The sequence below is a fragment of the Xyrauchen texanus genome, chromosome 12 (genome assembly GCF_025860055.1).
Source record: "Xyrauchen texanus isolate HMW12.3.18 chromosome 12, RBS_HiC_50CHRs, whole genome shotgun sequence".
Classification (NCBI taxonomy): domain Eukaryota; kingdom Metazoa; phylum Chordata; class Actinopteri; order Cypriniformes; family Catostomidae; genus Xyrauchen; species Xyrauchen texanus.
The window spans coordinates 35,295,830-35,308,916 of NC_068287.1; the positions used below are offsets into that span (position 1 = coordinate 35,295,830).

The 13,087-nt window shown below is 37.0% G+C and overlaps 1 protein-coding gene across 1 annotated transcript in view; it reads left to right on the forward strand.

The window, feature by feature from the left end:
• The window catches only part of mrc2 (mannose receptor, C type 2), a 46,728-nt gene that overhangs the window by 9,452 nt on the left and 24,189 nt on the right, over positions 1 to 13,087 (forward strand). The window contains exons 2-7 of the mRNA XM_052138790.1: positions 1,523 to 1,960; positions 7,212 to 7,385; positions 9,899 to 10,063; positions 10,242 to 10,355; positions 10,624 to 10,767; positions 12,556 to 12,747. Of these exons, the coding sequence (XP_051994750.1) occupies positions 1,523 to 1,960; positions 7,212 to 7,385; positions 9,899 to 10,063; positions 10,242 to 10,355; positions 10,624 to 10,767; positions 12,556 to 12,747 (1,227 nt within the window). The remainder of the gene's footprint in view (positions 1 to 1,522; positions 1,961 to 7,211; positions 7,386 to 9,898; positions 10,064 to 10,241; positions 10,356 to 10,623; positions 10,768 to 12,555; positions 12,748 to 13,087) is intronic.

Sequence of the window (13,087 nt, forward strand, 5' to 3'; positions counted from 1 at the left end):
CAGTGATGTAAACATTGTGAGTAAATGTAGTTGAGAAGAGTGGCAAACAGCTGGTGAGAAATATCCAGACAGGGTATAGTCACTCACAACAGTCTTATGATACTTGCAGGCAATAATGAAGACACAGGTTATGTTTGACATAGTAGAAAGGTCTGGAGCCTCACACAAAGGCTGTGCCTCTTTTTGAAGGCTGCGTCCTCCGGAGGTCGCATTTGTCTGCCTCATAAGTCATTGAGGCTGTATTGTTTCATTTTTTTTTCTCCTTTTTATGTATATGCACTTACATTTATACAATTGTTAACCTTTTTGGCATTCCCTATAAAAAAATTAAATAACAAGACCGCCTCGATGACGTATGCGGCCGACAATGCAACCTCTGGAGGATGCATCCTTCCAAACGAGACACAGCCAAAGAGTTTGTGTGAAAGTGGGGTATATATGCACTGATTAGCCTCTAATGGTATGCAGGTGCATGTAATCAGAACTCAGGGGAGAGTGAGCACTGTGACTGCAGTGAGGAAGAAAGAGAGAGTGGATCCGTGACAAAAGGTGCACGATTGAGATATATTACTATTTTAATATATTATTAATAATAATAATTTGTAAACAAATGATAATAATATTTAAGTTGAATGGGTTCCAAAAATAACTGTGTGAGCTGATTTCTTGCAACTAAACAGGCGCGTACACAAGAATCAGGTATCTGGCTGCAGTTCATTAATGGCCATAGGTGTCATTAATAACACGGGTTTCTGAATCTTACATACTGCACCTTTTAAAGGAATAATTCACCAGAAACTGAAATTTCTGTCATTATTTACCTGTATAACCTTTTTATTGAATAGGTCTAAACTTCAGCTCCTGAAATTGGTCTGTGTTATCCTAAATTTGAAGCACTGCCCCCAGTGGTCGTAGCTGGAAATGTTGTTGAACGTATCGACACCTGGTGAATTATCCTCAGAGTGGCGCCAAAAGCGAGTTGTATTTTTTAAAATTGTATAATATGTAATGCATACATTTATTTATTGAATACAGTAGAAGTTTTGCATAATGTGTATGTTAAATAGAATGAAACACGCATGAAAGATTGTGGTTAAATATAATAGTTTTGTATAATATTACAGTTGGCGCTAACACTGCTTCCTAATTCCTACAGGACAGGACTTATGTTTTGGAAGTTTCTCTCACAAACACGCTATCAGTAGCGCTAGAAGAAAAGGTGATCATAGTTGAATTGATGCAGAAATGTCTGATGGGGTATGGCGCTTGTCAGTGATTCAGCAGTATGGGGTTGATTTTAGGGTATATAAACTTTGAAGTCCATACAACTCTTGTAGTCCATTTCAGAACTTAGTCAGTAGCTTTTTATCATCAATAAATAATGACCTAAATTTCCTCACACAGCTTTTTATTTTTCTCCACAGCTATAGTATGGCTTAACAAAATGTAACTATCTATAATATTCCTTTAATAACTATTCCCTTTCTCTCTTTCTGTGTATCACTCTCTCTCTTTTCCATAGCACATACAGATGGAACAGACAATTTTAAATTTTTTCATGAGGGGGCACTGGGCTGCTTGGGGGTACGAGATCACATGCTCTACCTTTCCTCTTCCTGCACGGGTGTCGCCCAGCTTTGGAAATGGGTGTCTAGAGGGCGGCTCTTCAACATTGGTTCCTCCCTCTGCCTGGGGATCACTGTGGGCAACGTGAGCTCATTGGGCGACAGATCTCCACTGGGTATGTTTCGGTGCGACTATGAGCCTCCACGGGTCCGCTGGACCTGGAGCTGCAGCAAGTTCTTGGAGATACTGGACACCTACTTGCCCTCTCCTGAATTGCTTCTCAACAGCGGCAATATCTCTGCCGCCACCACCCCACCTGCAAGACCACCCCCTGAAAAGTTACTGTGGCGAGTCTATGATGACAATCAGGACCTATGTTCCAGGTCGTACCGAGGTTAGTACATTACATTTTCTTTCTTTCTTTCTTTCTTTCTTTCTTTCTTTCTTTCTTTCTTTGTGATTTAATAGTGATTTTGTACTGTTTCAGAATTCACTGTGAGATTCATTGAAGAATATATATTATAGGTGAGTAAATGGGAAGGAAATTGAGAAAGGAGGGATTTATTAAAGAAACAAGGGCAACGAAATTTAGTCTGGACAGAGGAAAGGAAGTCTAAACAAGCCCATATGTCTTCTGGCCCTCAGTAATATTTAGACTAGGATGTTCTCCATGAGGGTGGACTTATTTATTTTTTGCCAAAGGCAAATCTAAATTACTGATTGGCTACCCACCAAAAAGGGAAGGTAATTAAAAGGCAGCCGTGTTAGTATAGATTGCTGAGGCACAGTCATCTCACAGTCTTGAGTTCCTGAGACACTCTGTCTCATAGTTTACTCATTTAGGTCTGAAATCATAGTCATTCATTATCCCACAGTAATTACATTTTGCTATGTTGTTTCATAATGATTGAGAACATTTTCTATTGCTCTGGATAAAGATGTTATTGAACAAAATGATAATGATTATGAATAGTTTCACATTCACCAGACTTGGTTTTAAAAAGGTTTTGAGGTTTCCTACATCATTGCAGGTCTGTGCATTACCAGTGACGGATAACGTGGTTTTGCAGTAGGCTTTGATATATTCCATTTTGATAATAATTTTTCCCTTGTCTGTTCTTGGCAAGTATCTCCACTAGGATTGGGAATCAAGAACTGGTTCTAGAACTAGCTCCATTTAAAATAAATATATATATTACTTGATCCAAGTATTTTTCATGATTTTATGTTCCATTAATGTTTCTGCATCCTTCCGCCAGTGTAGATGGAACACTGTTGTTCTGCATTGGAATTTAAAGCGCCAAAGCAAAAGAAGTTATGCTTTTAGATGAGTTGTGAGCTGAAAGTCTGAATTTAATGTGATATTTGAATCATTGTATTTAGTAACTGGTTGTTGACACCTTGGGAGGGAGAATTCATTGTATACAAACATGTAGTTTAAAATGCACATAATAAAACGTATAGTTCCAGTCCTTGATGCTGATTGGTCAACATCCATGCTTAATTCATGATTAAGCACAGCTCTGACCTATTCACTGAATGCCGTTCAGCTGAGACTATTTTCACAATATCAGCTGCGGCCCATGCATTTTAAGTCTAGGCTTTCAGTGTAATTCATGACATTAAGAAAACACTGTTTCACAATTATTAAGACACCGTATACCATATCATACATTACATCGCAGTCAACTAATAATACCAATTGACATTTTAAAAATATGTCCATGCTAGAAAGCCACAACCAAGGAGGTCTAATTCCAAGAAAAAGCTCTCTAATAATATTTGCGATTAAAATATTGCTTGCAAAATTTCGTCAGGGTACACGGTTAGTTTTCAAAACTTGATCTGGCATTGAATGCTCAAGCAGCCTAATTTACAATTACAAAACTCCTGATGTTGCAATAACAATGCAAAAAGCACTTCTTTATTGAAGTGAAAATCTGTCCTCCTCTCCTGTTTAATTAATCAATCACACGATCATGCAGAACATCTCAGGTTTTTAAATCCATAAGGATCTCTTTCTCAATGGAAATACCAGCACTAATGACAGCCGACTCGTCAGCAAGATCTCACACACTTTGCTTTCAAATTACATCCATCACTTAAAGCGTGATTGCATCACTCAAGGCCAGTTAGAAGGCCTGGACTGGGACATATCCTAAAGATCAAACCCACCAAGAACAAATAAATATATCAATCTGATTGGCTGATGAATCTGACAAGCTGACTTTAGTTGCTCATTCATTTGCAGTGTTGAGGGATTCTGCAGAAATTCTGAAGGCCTGACGGGGTGTAGCTCAGATACCCGCACTGCTTCGGCTAAGGATACGATTTGTGAAACAGTTGTCATACTTTGCTTGTAAGCATCGAGGAATAAATTCTGATTTGATAAACTTTTTTTTTCTATTCGTTTGTAGATAAAGTAGGAGTGGAAAGAGTTGAAAATACATAGGCAAAAAGGTCAATGAGAATGAAAGGATGAAAAATATATATTTATTAGGCATGTTACTCCAGCAGAGAAGACTGGCCCTGAGAAATCGCAAACGCACAAGATATCACAGCCTCTCATGCCTTTATTACTTAATTAACCTTGAGCTTAATTAAAGGAATGTTCTGGGTTCAATAAAAATTAAGCTCAGTCGAAAACATTTGTGGCACAATGTTGACTACCACAAAAAATTATTTAGACTCTTACCTCCTTTATTAAAAAAAAATGCTAAATTTGTGGTTATATTTATCTTAGTAACGTTATTTCCAATGTTGCTACTTTGTTGTCATAACGAAACCCTGTAATCCCCTGTAATTGGATATAACATTATACAGATTAGGTTAGTATGTGATCTTATCACACTAAAATCATGATAACATGTATAATGTTTTGTGGCTATACTTTTGAAACGACGTGTATTTTACTGAGCTTGTTTACATGGACACCAGAAACCTATTTATTGGGAGAAAGCTGCTTAAGACTCAATTGGCATATGCGTATATATGCACTGTGTTCTCAGCTTTCTCTTTACTCCTGTATACATGTGACTCAATCATAAAGCGGCTTTCTTCACTGCAACATAATTTCCCTGCAACGCTTGTGTAAATATCAAACATGGCAACTGAGGAAGACTTCACTATTTTATTCTGTTGCTTCACTTTATTTCCAGATATTTTAGAGTTGTTGCTGTGTTTGTTTCCTTAACTTTCCACCGCAACCTGTAGCGGAATTGCTCTGCAATAGTGGGCTTTCCCTTTTATTTCAAACTCGGACATGGAGGTGATGGACAATAGTCTGCATTTTAAATTGGTGTGTATAAATTGGTATTTTTTTTATAGTGTGTGTGCTTTTCCTACTGCACTCCCAGAAATGTTTAATTCTTTATGCTGAGTTGACTTGTTGCTGGGCTCCATCATATGACGTTAGTTATCCTGTCTGTTCCATCCGCTGTTCGCACTCTCCAAAAACATGTAAAATGCTACTTATGCATTTAAATGGCAGCATAAATTGTGTTTTCCAGGACAAACCCAGGTGTGATAAACTGCTTTCTCTTAATCCCTTAAATGTCCTTAGGAAAACTGCATTCTTGTTTATATGACGTTTCAGAACACTGCTTTCTGCAAACCCCTGGAATAAACCATTTTCTTAAGGTCATGTAAACATGGTCACTTTTTATGGACTGGCCCCATTCATTTCCATTGTAAATGCCTTCCTTTATAAAAATAAAAAATAAATGAGGGGTGAGTAATATATATATATATATATAGATTGATACTTAATTTTTTATGTATTTTTTGCTAATCAACATAATGCCACAGATGCTGTCGATTGAGCATAACTCTATTGAACATGTAACAATTCTTTAAGAAGCATACAAATATTTTACAAAAATGATATAGTTTTCTAGTTTTTAAATTCCTTATTCCCGGTTTTGGGCATCATTATTTGTCGACCCCAGCTACACACCTCTCCCTCTCTTTTCTCTCACCTCTGTGTTTGCTGGTATCATTGCTGTGGCAAGTCGGTTCTGGAGTTTTCTTGACAAAGATTTGCCACTGAGATCATGCTAACACTGAGCTGTTTGTGTATGCAAGTATTAAACTGCATGAGAGAGAGAGAGAGAGAGAGTTAGAGAGTTAGAGAGAGTGAGAGTTAAGCGTGTCTGTTTTTATTGAGTGTCCTACTTTTTCCGCAGCTCTGAACTGCAGCAGCAGTAGAACAGGAACACAACACACTCTTTCTCGCCATTCCTCAGTCTGATATATCCCGTTTTTATTTATGCTTCTTTTTCTCTTAGTTTAACTTCTCTTCCTTCACACCGATGTGCTCTCTCTCGGTGTCTCTCATTTCCTCTGTCTTTGTTGACTGAACTAATCTTTACAGTCAGACAGAATGCCCAGGGGTTTCTATAGTAACAGCTGCATTCCTACAGAGGGGCAACTCGGAGGAAGAAAGTGTGAAAATGCAAAAAGGGAAATAGTGAAAATTCTGTTTCTCTTCCTTAAATCTGCTAAGACATGATCTGACTATGAAGTAGCCTATGTTTTACTGCAGTCGGCTGCTTCACCATTGACCTATACCACCTCTCTTGATAGTAAATACAAATTTTCTGTCTTTATTTTCTTCACTTCATTTTTGTCTATCTATATGTCTGTCTGTCCATCTGTCCGTCCATCCATGCTGTCTGTCTATCTACCTATTATTTAACCCAGTGTTGTGTTGGGACTGTATAGAGATTATGTAAGTATATAATGCCTGTACATCCTTCAAACATCAAGGCTTTTTAAACTGCTTTAAAAATTCAGTCCTTTGTAACTTTCAGTTTCAAGCCTTTTTCAAAGCAACATCAATGTTTGCCTTGACAAACTCTTCTTTTCTAGTTCTTTCTTGCATCTATTTAACTTCAACTGCCTTTACACTTCAAAGACGATGTCAGGTTATATATGTTGATTCTTTTATACAGCTGACAGAATACAAGATGTGGACTGAATCATAACAACAGCAAAACTGCTGTAAAATTGAAACAGTTTACTTATTGACTGAAAAATCATATTTGCATTTTCTGTAATGACTATATCCATGTTTTTTTGCTTGGGTAGCATGACAATATGCAATTTTGATTATGGTGGTTTAAGGTCATGTTATAACACAGTCTGATTTTCTGAAGAGTATTTCATTTGTAACTGTACTTCTTACTGTCTATATCACCATTAGCCAGGTAACATCTATTTTAACATGCCTTTTAACATTCTAACATAACATCTATAGAGATACTAGTGGGGAAACACTAGTATCTAAACTACTTTTTTTGCTGAAGGAATTGTTCATACAAAATGTACATTTGAAATGTTTCTGTTGTTTGATTTAAAAATGTTACTTTGCATAAATATTTGTATTCACACTTTTGTAAAAATACTTTTGTATGTCCATTTCTTGTATTCATTTTGCAGACACTTTTATCCATATGAGTCATTCTCTGGGAATTAAGTTAACAATAGTGGGAATGACGAAATAATTGTGTCTTCCGTGTTCTGTTGCTTCATATAAGCATATTTTAGTTAACAATTAAAAAAGATGCAGTGGCTACAAGGAATTGGAATTTTCCAAGTTCAGTGCATTCTAGGAGTTACAGTTGTATTTGTCTACTACTTCATAGCAATCTATACCATCCAAGGCAACTCTCAAGGCAGTCCCTGTTACTTTCCCTTCCTGTATGATGGCCAGTGGTTCCACAGCTGCACCAGTGTGGGCAGGGAGGACGGCTTTCACTGGTGTGCCACTACCCACGATTACGGAAAAGACCAACGCTGGGGCTTCTGCCCAGTGAAAAGTGAGTGAATTTTGCTCAGAAATCTTTCTCATCTCAAATCCTGTTTAACTGGCTTGTTAAAATCAGGGCCTCTGTCCGAAACTAAAGGCAGCTTCCTTGTTTCCACACTGATAAATGAGTCAATGACTTCGAGAGAGTACGTTTTTTTTGAGTGAACTTTCTTCTGCTGAACACAAACTATTTTTAGAAAAATATCTCAGCTCTGTGGGACATACAATGCAAATTAATGGTCCCAATTAATGGTCAAAGCTCCAAAAAGCACATAAAAGCAACATTTAAATTAATCCATATGACTCCAGTGGTTAAATACATGTCTTTAGAAGCGATATAATAAGTGTGGGTAAGAAACAGTTCAATATTGAAGTCCTTTTTTACTATAAATCTCCACTTTTACTTTTGGAGATTTATAGTAAAATCACTTTTTTTAATAGATTTCATCACTTCAGAAGACATACATGAAACCTTTTTGTTTGAGTTTTTTGGATTACATTTATGCAGCTTTTATGTGCTTTCTGGAGCTTGAAAGGTCTGATCACCATTCACTTGTATTGCATGGATCTACAAAGCTAAAATAATCTTCTAAAAATATTCATTTGTATTTTTCAGAAGAACGAAAGTCATGTATATCTGAGATGGAATGAGAGTAAATGATGAAAACTATTCATATATTTAATATACCGTGTTTTTGTTTGAAGCCACCTCCGGAGCAAACATGTTTCAGATCAGCTTCCAAGGAAAAATCAAATTCGAATTCAAGTGAACTTTAGACATAACCAAGGAAATATTTAGGAGTTGGTGCCAGGATAATTTACCTGAGGGGGCATTTTAAATTTTAAAGGGGACACAGATTGGTCACTTTACCCTAAGATGTGATGCTACTGAAAATTAAATTATTTTATTTTTATAAAACAATTCAATTTGATGGAATTTTGCTGTGTGAGTGCATGAAATTCTATCTATTTATCAAATTAAATTGTGTTTTAGACAACTTCATTTATGTTCATAAACAAAACATAGCAAAAGATGGTAAACTGCTGTACTCGCAACAATAACAACTGAACTCACCTGGTGTTAAACCTCTTGTCTTGAGGACCACATCTCTCCACGTATGCTTGCATTAGCGTTAGAGGCTATTTGCACTTAGTGCAAAGAAGATGCTTTTTGTTGCTTTTTACTTTGTGCAAATATCCTCTTAGTTAAATCCTTATCCTAGGTGAATTCCTTTTTCCTTTTTTCTTTTCTTTTTTTTCTTTTATCCCCTTTTCACCCCAATTTGGAATGCCCAATTCCCACTACTTACTAGGTCCTCATGGTGGCGTAGTTACTCGCCTCAATCCGGGTGGCGGAGGACAAGTCTCAGTTGCCTCCACTTCTGAGACAGTCAATCCGTGCATCTTATCACGTGGCACAATGTGCATGACACCACGTAGACTCGCAGCATGTGGAGGCTCATGCTGTTCTCCGTGATCCACGCACAACTTACCAGGCGCCCCATTGAGAGGGAGAACCACTAATCGTGACCACGAGGAGGTTACCCCATGTGACTCTACCCTTCCTAGCAACCAGGCCAATGTGGTTGCTTAGAGGACCTGGCTGGAGTCCCTCAGCACACCCTGGATTTGAACTCGCAACTCTAGGGGTGGTAGTCAGTGTCAATACCCTCTGAGCTACCCAAGCCCCTGTAAATTCCTTTTTCTTAAATCCATTTCCTCATTTTAGTCTTTGAGCATCTGACCTTTGACAAATTTGTTCTAATTAAGAAGAGAGCAGTCAATTGTCCTGAAACATTCAATTAATCACCATAAATAGTTTAAGGATGAATTTACTTTAATATAATTTATGTTGAATATTTGTTGAGTTATAGCTGAATATATAAGCTCTCAAAAAAAGTAAAACACATTTAAAAGTTAATAACTAAATTATAAAAATTGGTTCAAATACAACATTTTGACAGGATGTGGCACCGACCAGGGCTTATTTCTCAGTACAAATGGAATCATAATTGAAAGAAATTAACATTTATGAATTAATTTACTTCTTTCAACCTCTATCAGATGCCATACATTTTTTTTTTACTAACTGCTGAATCGCACATATTTCATACATTCAAAATAATACATTTACACTTACATTTAATCATTTAGAAAATGTTTTCATCCAAAGAAACTTAAAAATGAGGGACATCACAAGCAATTTATCATGCGAGAGCAAACAACACTTGTGGTGCCCCAATGCCAAGTTTCTGCATATTATAGGCAATGAAGGATACGTCTATTCTGCTTTGAAAAATCGCCAGACAGCAGAAGCATCATAATAGACAGGATGATACACAAACCATAAATGAAACATTGGTTTCGGACTCAGCCAGATGTTGACGACTCGAATGTGACACTACTGTATATCACAGTGAATATTTTCCTGGTCTTTTGTTTTTGTTATCCCTCCTTCACTTTTTATCTATCTTTCTTCATCTATTCCCTCTCTCTCTCTCTCTCTCTCTCTTTATTTTTAAGGTTCTGACTGTGAGACGTTCTGGGACATAAGCCCATTGATGGATAACTGTTACCAGTTTAACTTCCAGGCCACGCGGTCCTGGAGTGAAGCACGAACTAGTTGCCAGCAGCAGGGAGCAGACCTGCTCAGCATCATTAAATTAGAGGAACAAATCTATATTAATGGTGAGAGATGATGATGATGCAATCACATTCATTACATTATTGCAATGTTTGGGCATGTGGAGATGGAGGGGAATTGCTCAAAGGAAATGCTCAATAAGAGGCAGCATTCTCATTTAATGTACTCTTATTTTGGTTTAAAACTCTTTGGAATGTGTTATAAAGTGTGTGTGTACTGTAGGTTTGCTTACTGGGTACAGTTCCACCCTGTGGATGGGTTTAAATGATGTAGACCTCAATGGTGGCTGGCAGTGGGCTGACTCCGCCCCTCTCAAATACCTAAACTGGGAAACGGGTGAGTTCACCCCCTTTACAGCCACACTCTCATATAACCACACCTACTCTTGACAATCAAAGCACAAACAACACAATCAGTACGTTTTATTATAATAAACCAGCTTTATAGTAAATATTATTGGCTTTTTATTTTTAAATATTATTAGTAGTGCTTGTTATGGTAAGCATCACTATTTCTATTGCTTGCTCCTGGGGCCATTTCTATGGACCAGAATTTCATACAGACTAGAGGGAGGATATATTTTTATCCAGTATGTGTGTTGTAGACATGCCAAGCTATGACGAGGAGGAGAACTGTGGAGTGATCAGCACTGATGCTCAGGGACGCTGGCACAACCGAGACTGTTCAGTGGCTTTGCCTTATATCTGCAAGAAACGACCCAACGCCACTCTTGACCCCTTCACCACAGGTATGTGTCTCCGTGTGTTTATGCACGGTTTGTGGTGTGAGGATCACTTAAGAATGTTATGTATTAATGTTACTGCTGTTTACAGTTCTACTTTATAATAATTAAAAATGAAATGATTTATTTCAGAGGTAAACCTTGTCTGGCTCAGTCATGTAATTTGGGTCAAGTTTGCATGTTGAGAAGTAGACTGTTCTTAGTTTGGATTATACTGGTCCACCTCAAATTTTTCTTCTGTCTGGGAGATCATTTTACGGTGATAAATTGCCACTTTTTGCAATGGCCAATGTTTTATGAAATGGCATGCCGCAGAGATGTATCTACAATAAAATAGTGGCAACATCTCCAATAGAAATAATTTGGCATAGCCCCATATGTATTTTTTTGACACTAATAAAAATTAGGCTTTGATTGATAGACTTACAGTCTACAGAGTGGCATGCACTGCATAAAGGTCCTAGATCCCATCCAATTTTCAAAATGTATTTAATACACATGTGTTTTTATGATTTGAATTTGGGATTTGTCATTTTTAATGTTTTACTGAACTTAAAAACGTTATCTTTTCTTGTCAAAATGCATTTATTTCCATTTTAGGAAAGAAAACAAAACGATACAATATTTAACAATGTAATGTTTTATTAACATTTTCCAAACAAAGACTTCTACAGTATAAAGATAGAAATATACTAAAATAGCACCAATTCAAGTAACATTAAACGTTGCATATTCATTGCTATGCGCATTAAATCTCTAAATCATTCATCCTCCCCAATATTACTCTGCCAGTATATTGTGGCTATCCTCTTTTCTACAGCAATCGTGAAGCTGCATTGATGATGTGCATCAGAGAGTCAATGCCACCATCAATCGTAGCTTTGAACTCAACAAGAAAAGCTCCTTTAAGAGTTAACAGTAAACACCACCTGTTATGATTTACTCTCTGCTCTTGACTGATCTGCTTTTTACTTGCCATCTTACTGTTCACCACTACTGGGTACGCTACAGAAGTGATAAGGTAAAGTAGGCTTTAAAGGATTAGTTCACCCAAAAATTATAATTCTCTCATGATTTACTCACCTTAAAGCCATCCCAGATGTGTATGTCATTCCTTCTTCAGCATGACTCCAGTCGATCAATGAATGTCTTCTGAAGCAAATCGATATATAATATTATAACAATCTCATTTTGATTCTGCTAAAGAAGACATGCACATCTGGGATGGCTTAAAGGTGAGTAAATTATGAGAGAATTATCACTTTTGGGTGAACTAATCCTTTAATTTGTTGTTGTGGACGTGGCCAGGTGCAAACGTCTACCACAGTGTGACATCACAATGTGGAGGAAGTAGAGAACGGGTTGTTTTGGCAGCTTGGTTTCAACAAATGCTATTTTTGCATTGAGGAGGAAGTTTTGAAACTTACAGTATGTTATAGTACAATGAGAAATGAATGTCAAAGGATTAAGGATTCTTCTTGTCATGATCCCTTTAAGCTGCATTAAAAATTGTCACCAAGAAAATTGCTCCCTTAAGTCATTGTCTAATGTTTTCAATGTGTTGAAAATAGCAACTAAATGTGCTACTGAAATTGGTGTTTACATTTTGAATCATTATTTTATTGTTTACATTTTAGTTTTGACTTAGAAATGTGGAAATACTCTACTACAGACTTGATCTTCAGATCAATAACATCACTCAGACGTTGTTTTTCGTGTTTTTTTTTGTTTTTTTTTTTCAAACCAAAACAGTGTGTCTTTGCGTGTTTATGTGTGTTCTTGTGGGGTTTACAGACTCCTGGGCGGATGATGGGCAGTACCAGTGTGATGTGGGCTGGCAGAACTTCCAGGCGGGCTGCTATAGGCTGAACTCAGAAAACCTAGAGTGGAAATCCGCCCACAAAATGTGCCAGAAGATGGAGGCTAACCTCGTTAGCATTCACACCCTCCCAGAGCTCGAATTTATTACTAAGAATATGAAGAGAGGTATACATAAGAAAATATTTATACAAGCTTGGGTGCAAAATGAGTGTATGCAACACAAAATGGGGCACCAAAATCATAAATATTTGTAAAATGCATGTCCTATAAAGCCTACAAAGCACAATTTTAAATAATACATTCTGTTAATTTATGTTTTTATGAGATTTTTATGGGTTTTAAATGTGTTTATATCCTGACTAGATGCCTTTTGGAGTGTGCATAAAGAAATAAAATGCTGTGTAAACATTTGTTGCATACACCTCAACAAATGGGCAGTTTCGCCCTTGCATACATATACATATATAGAGAAACAAGCAATTCACATGTCAGCTTTCAGTACACT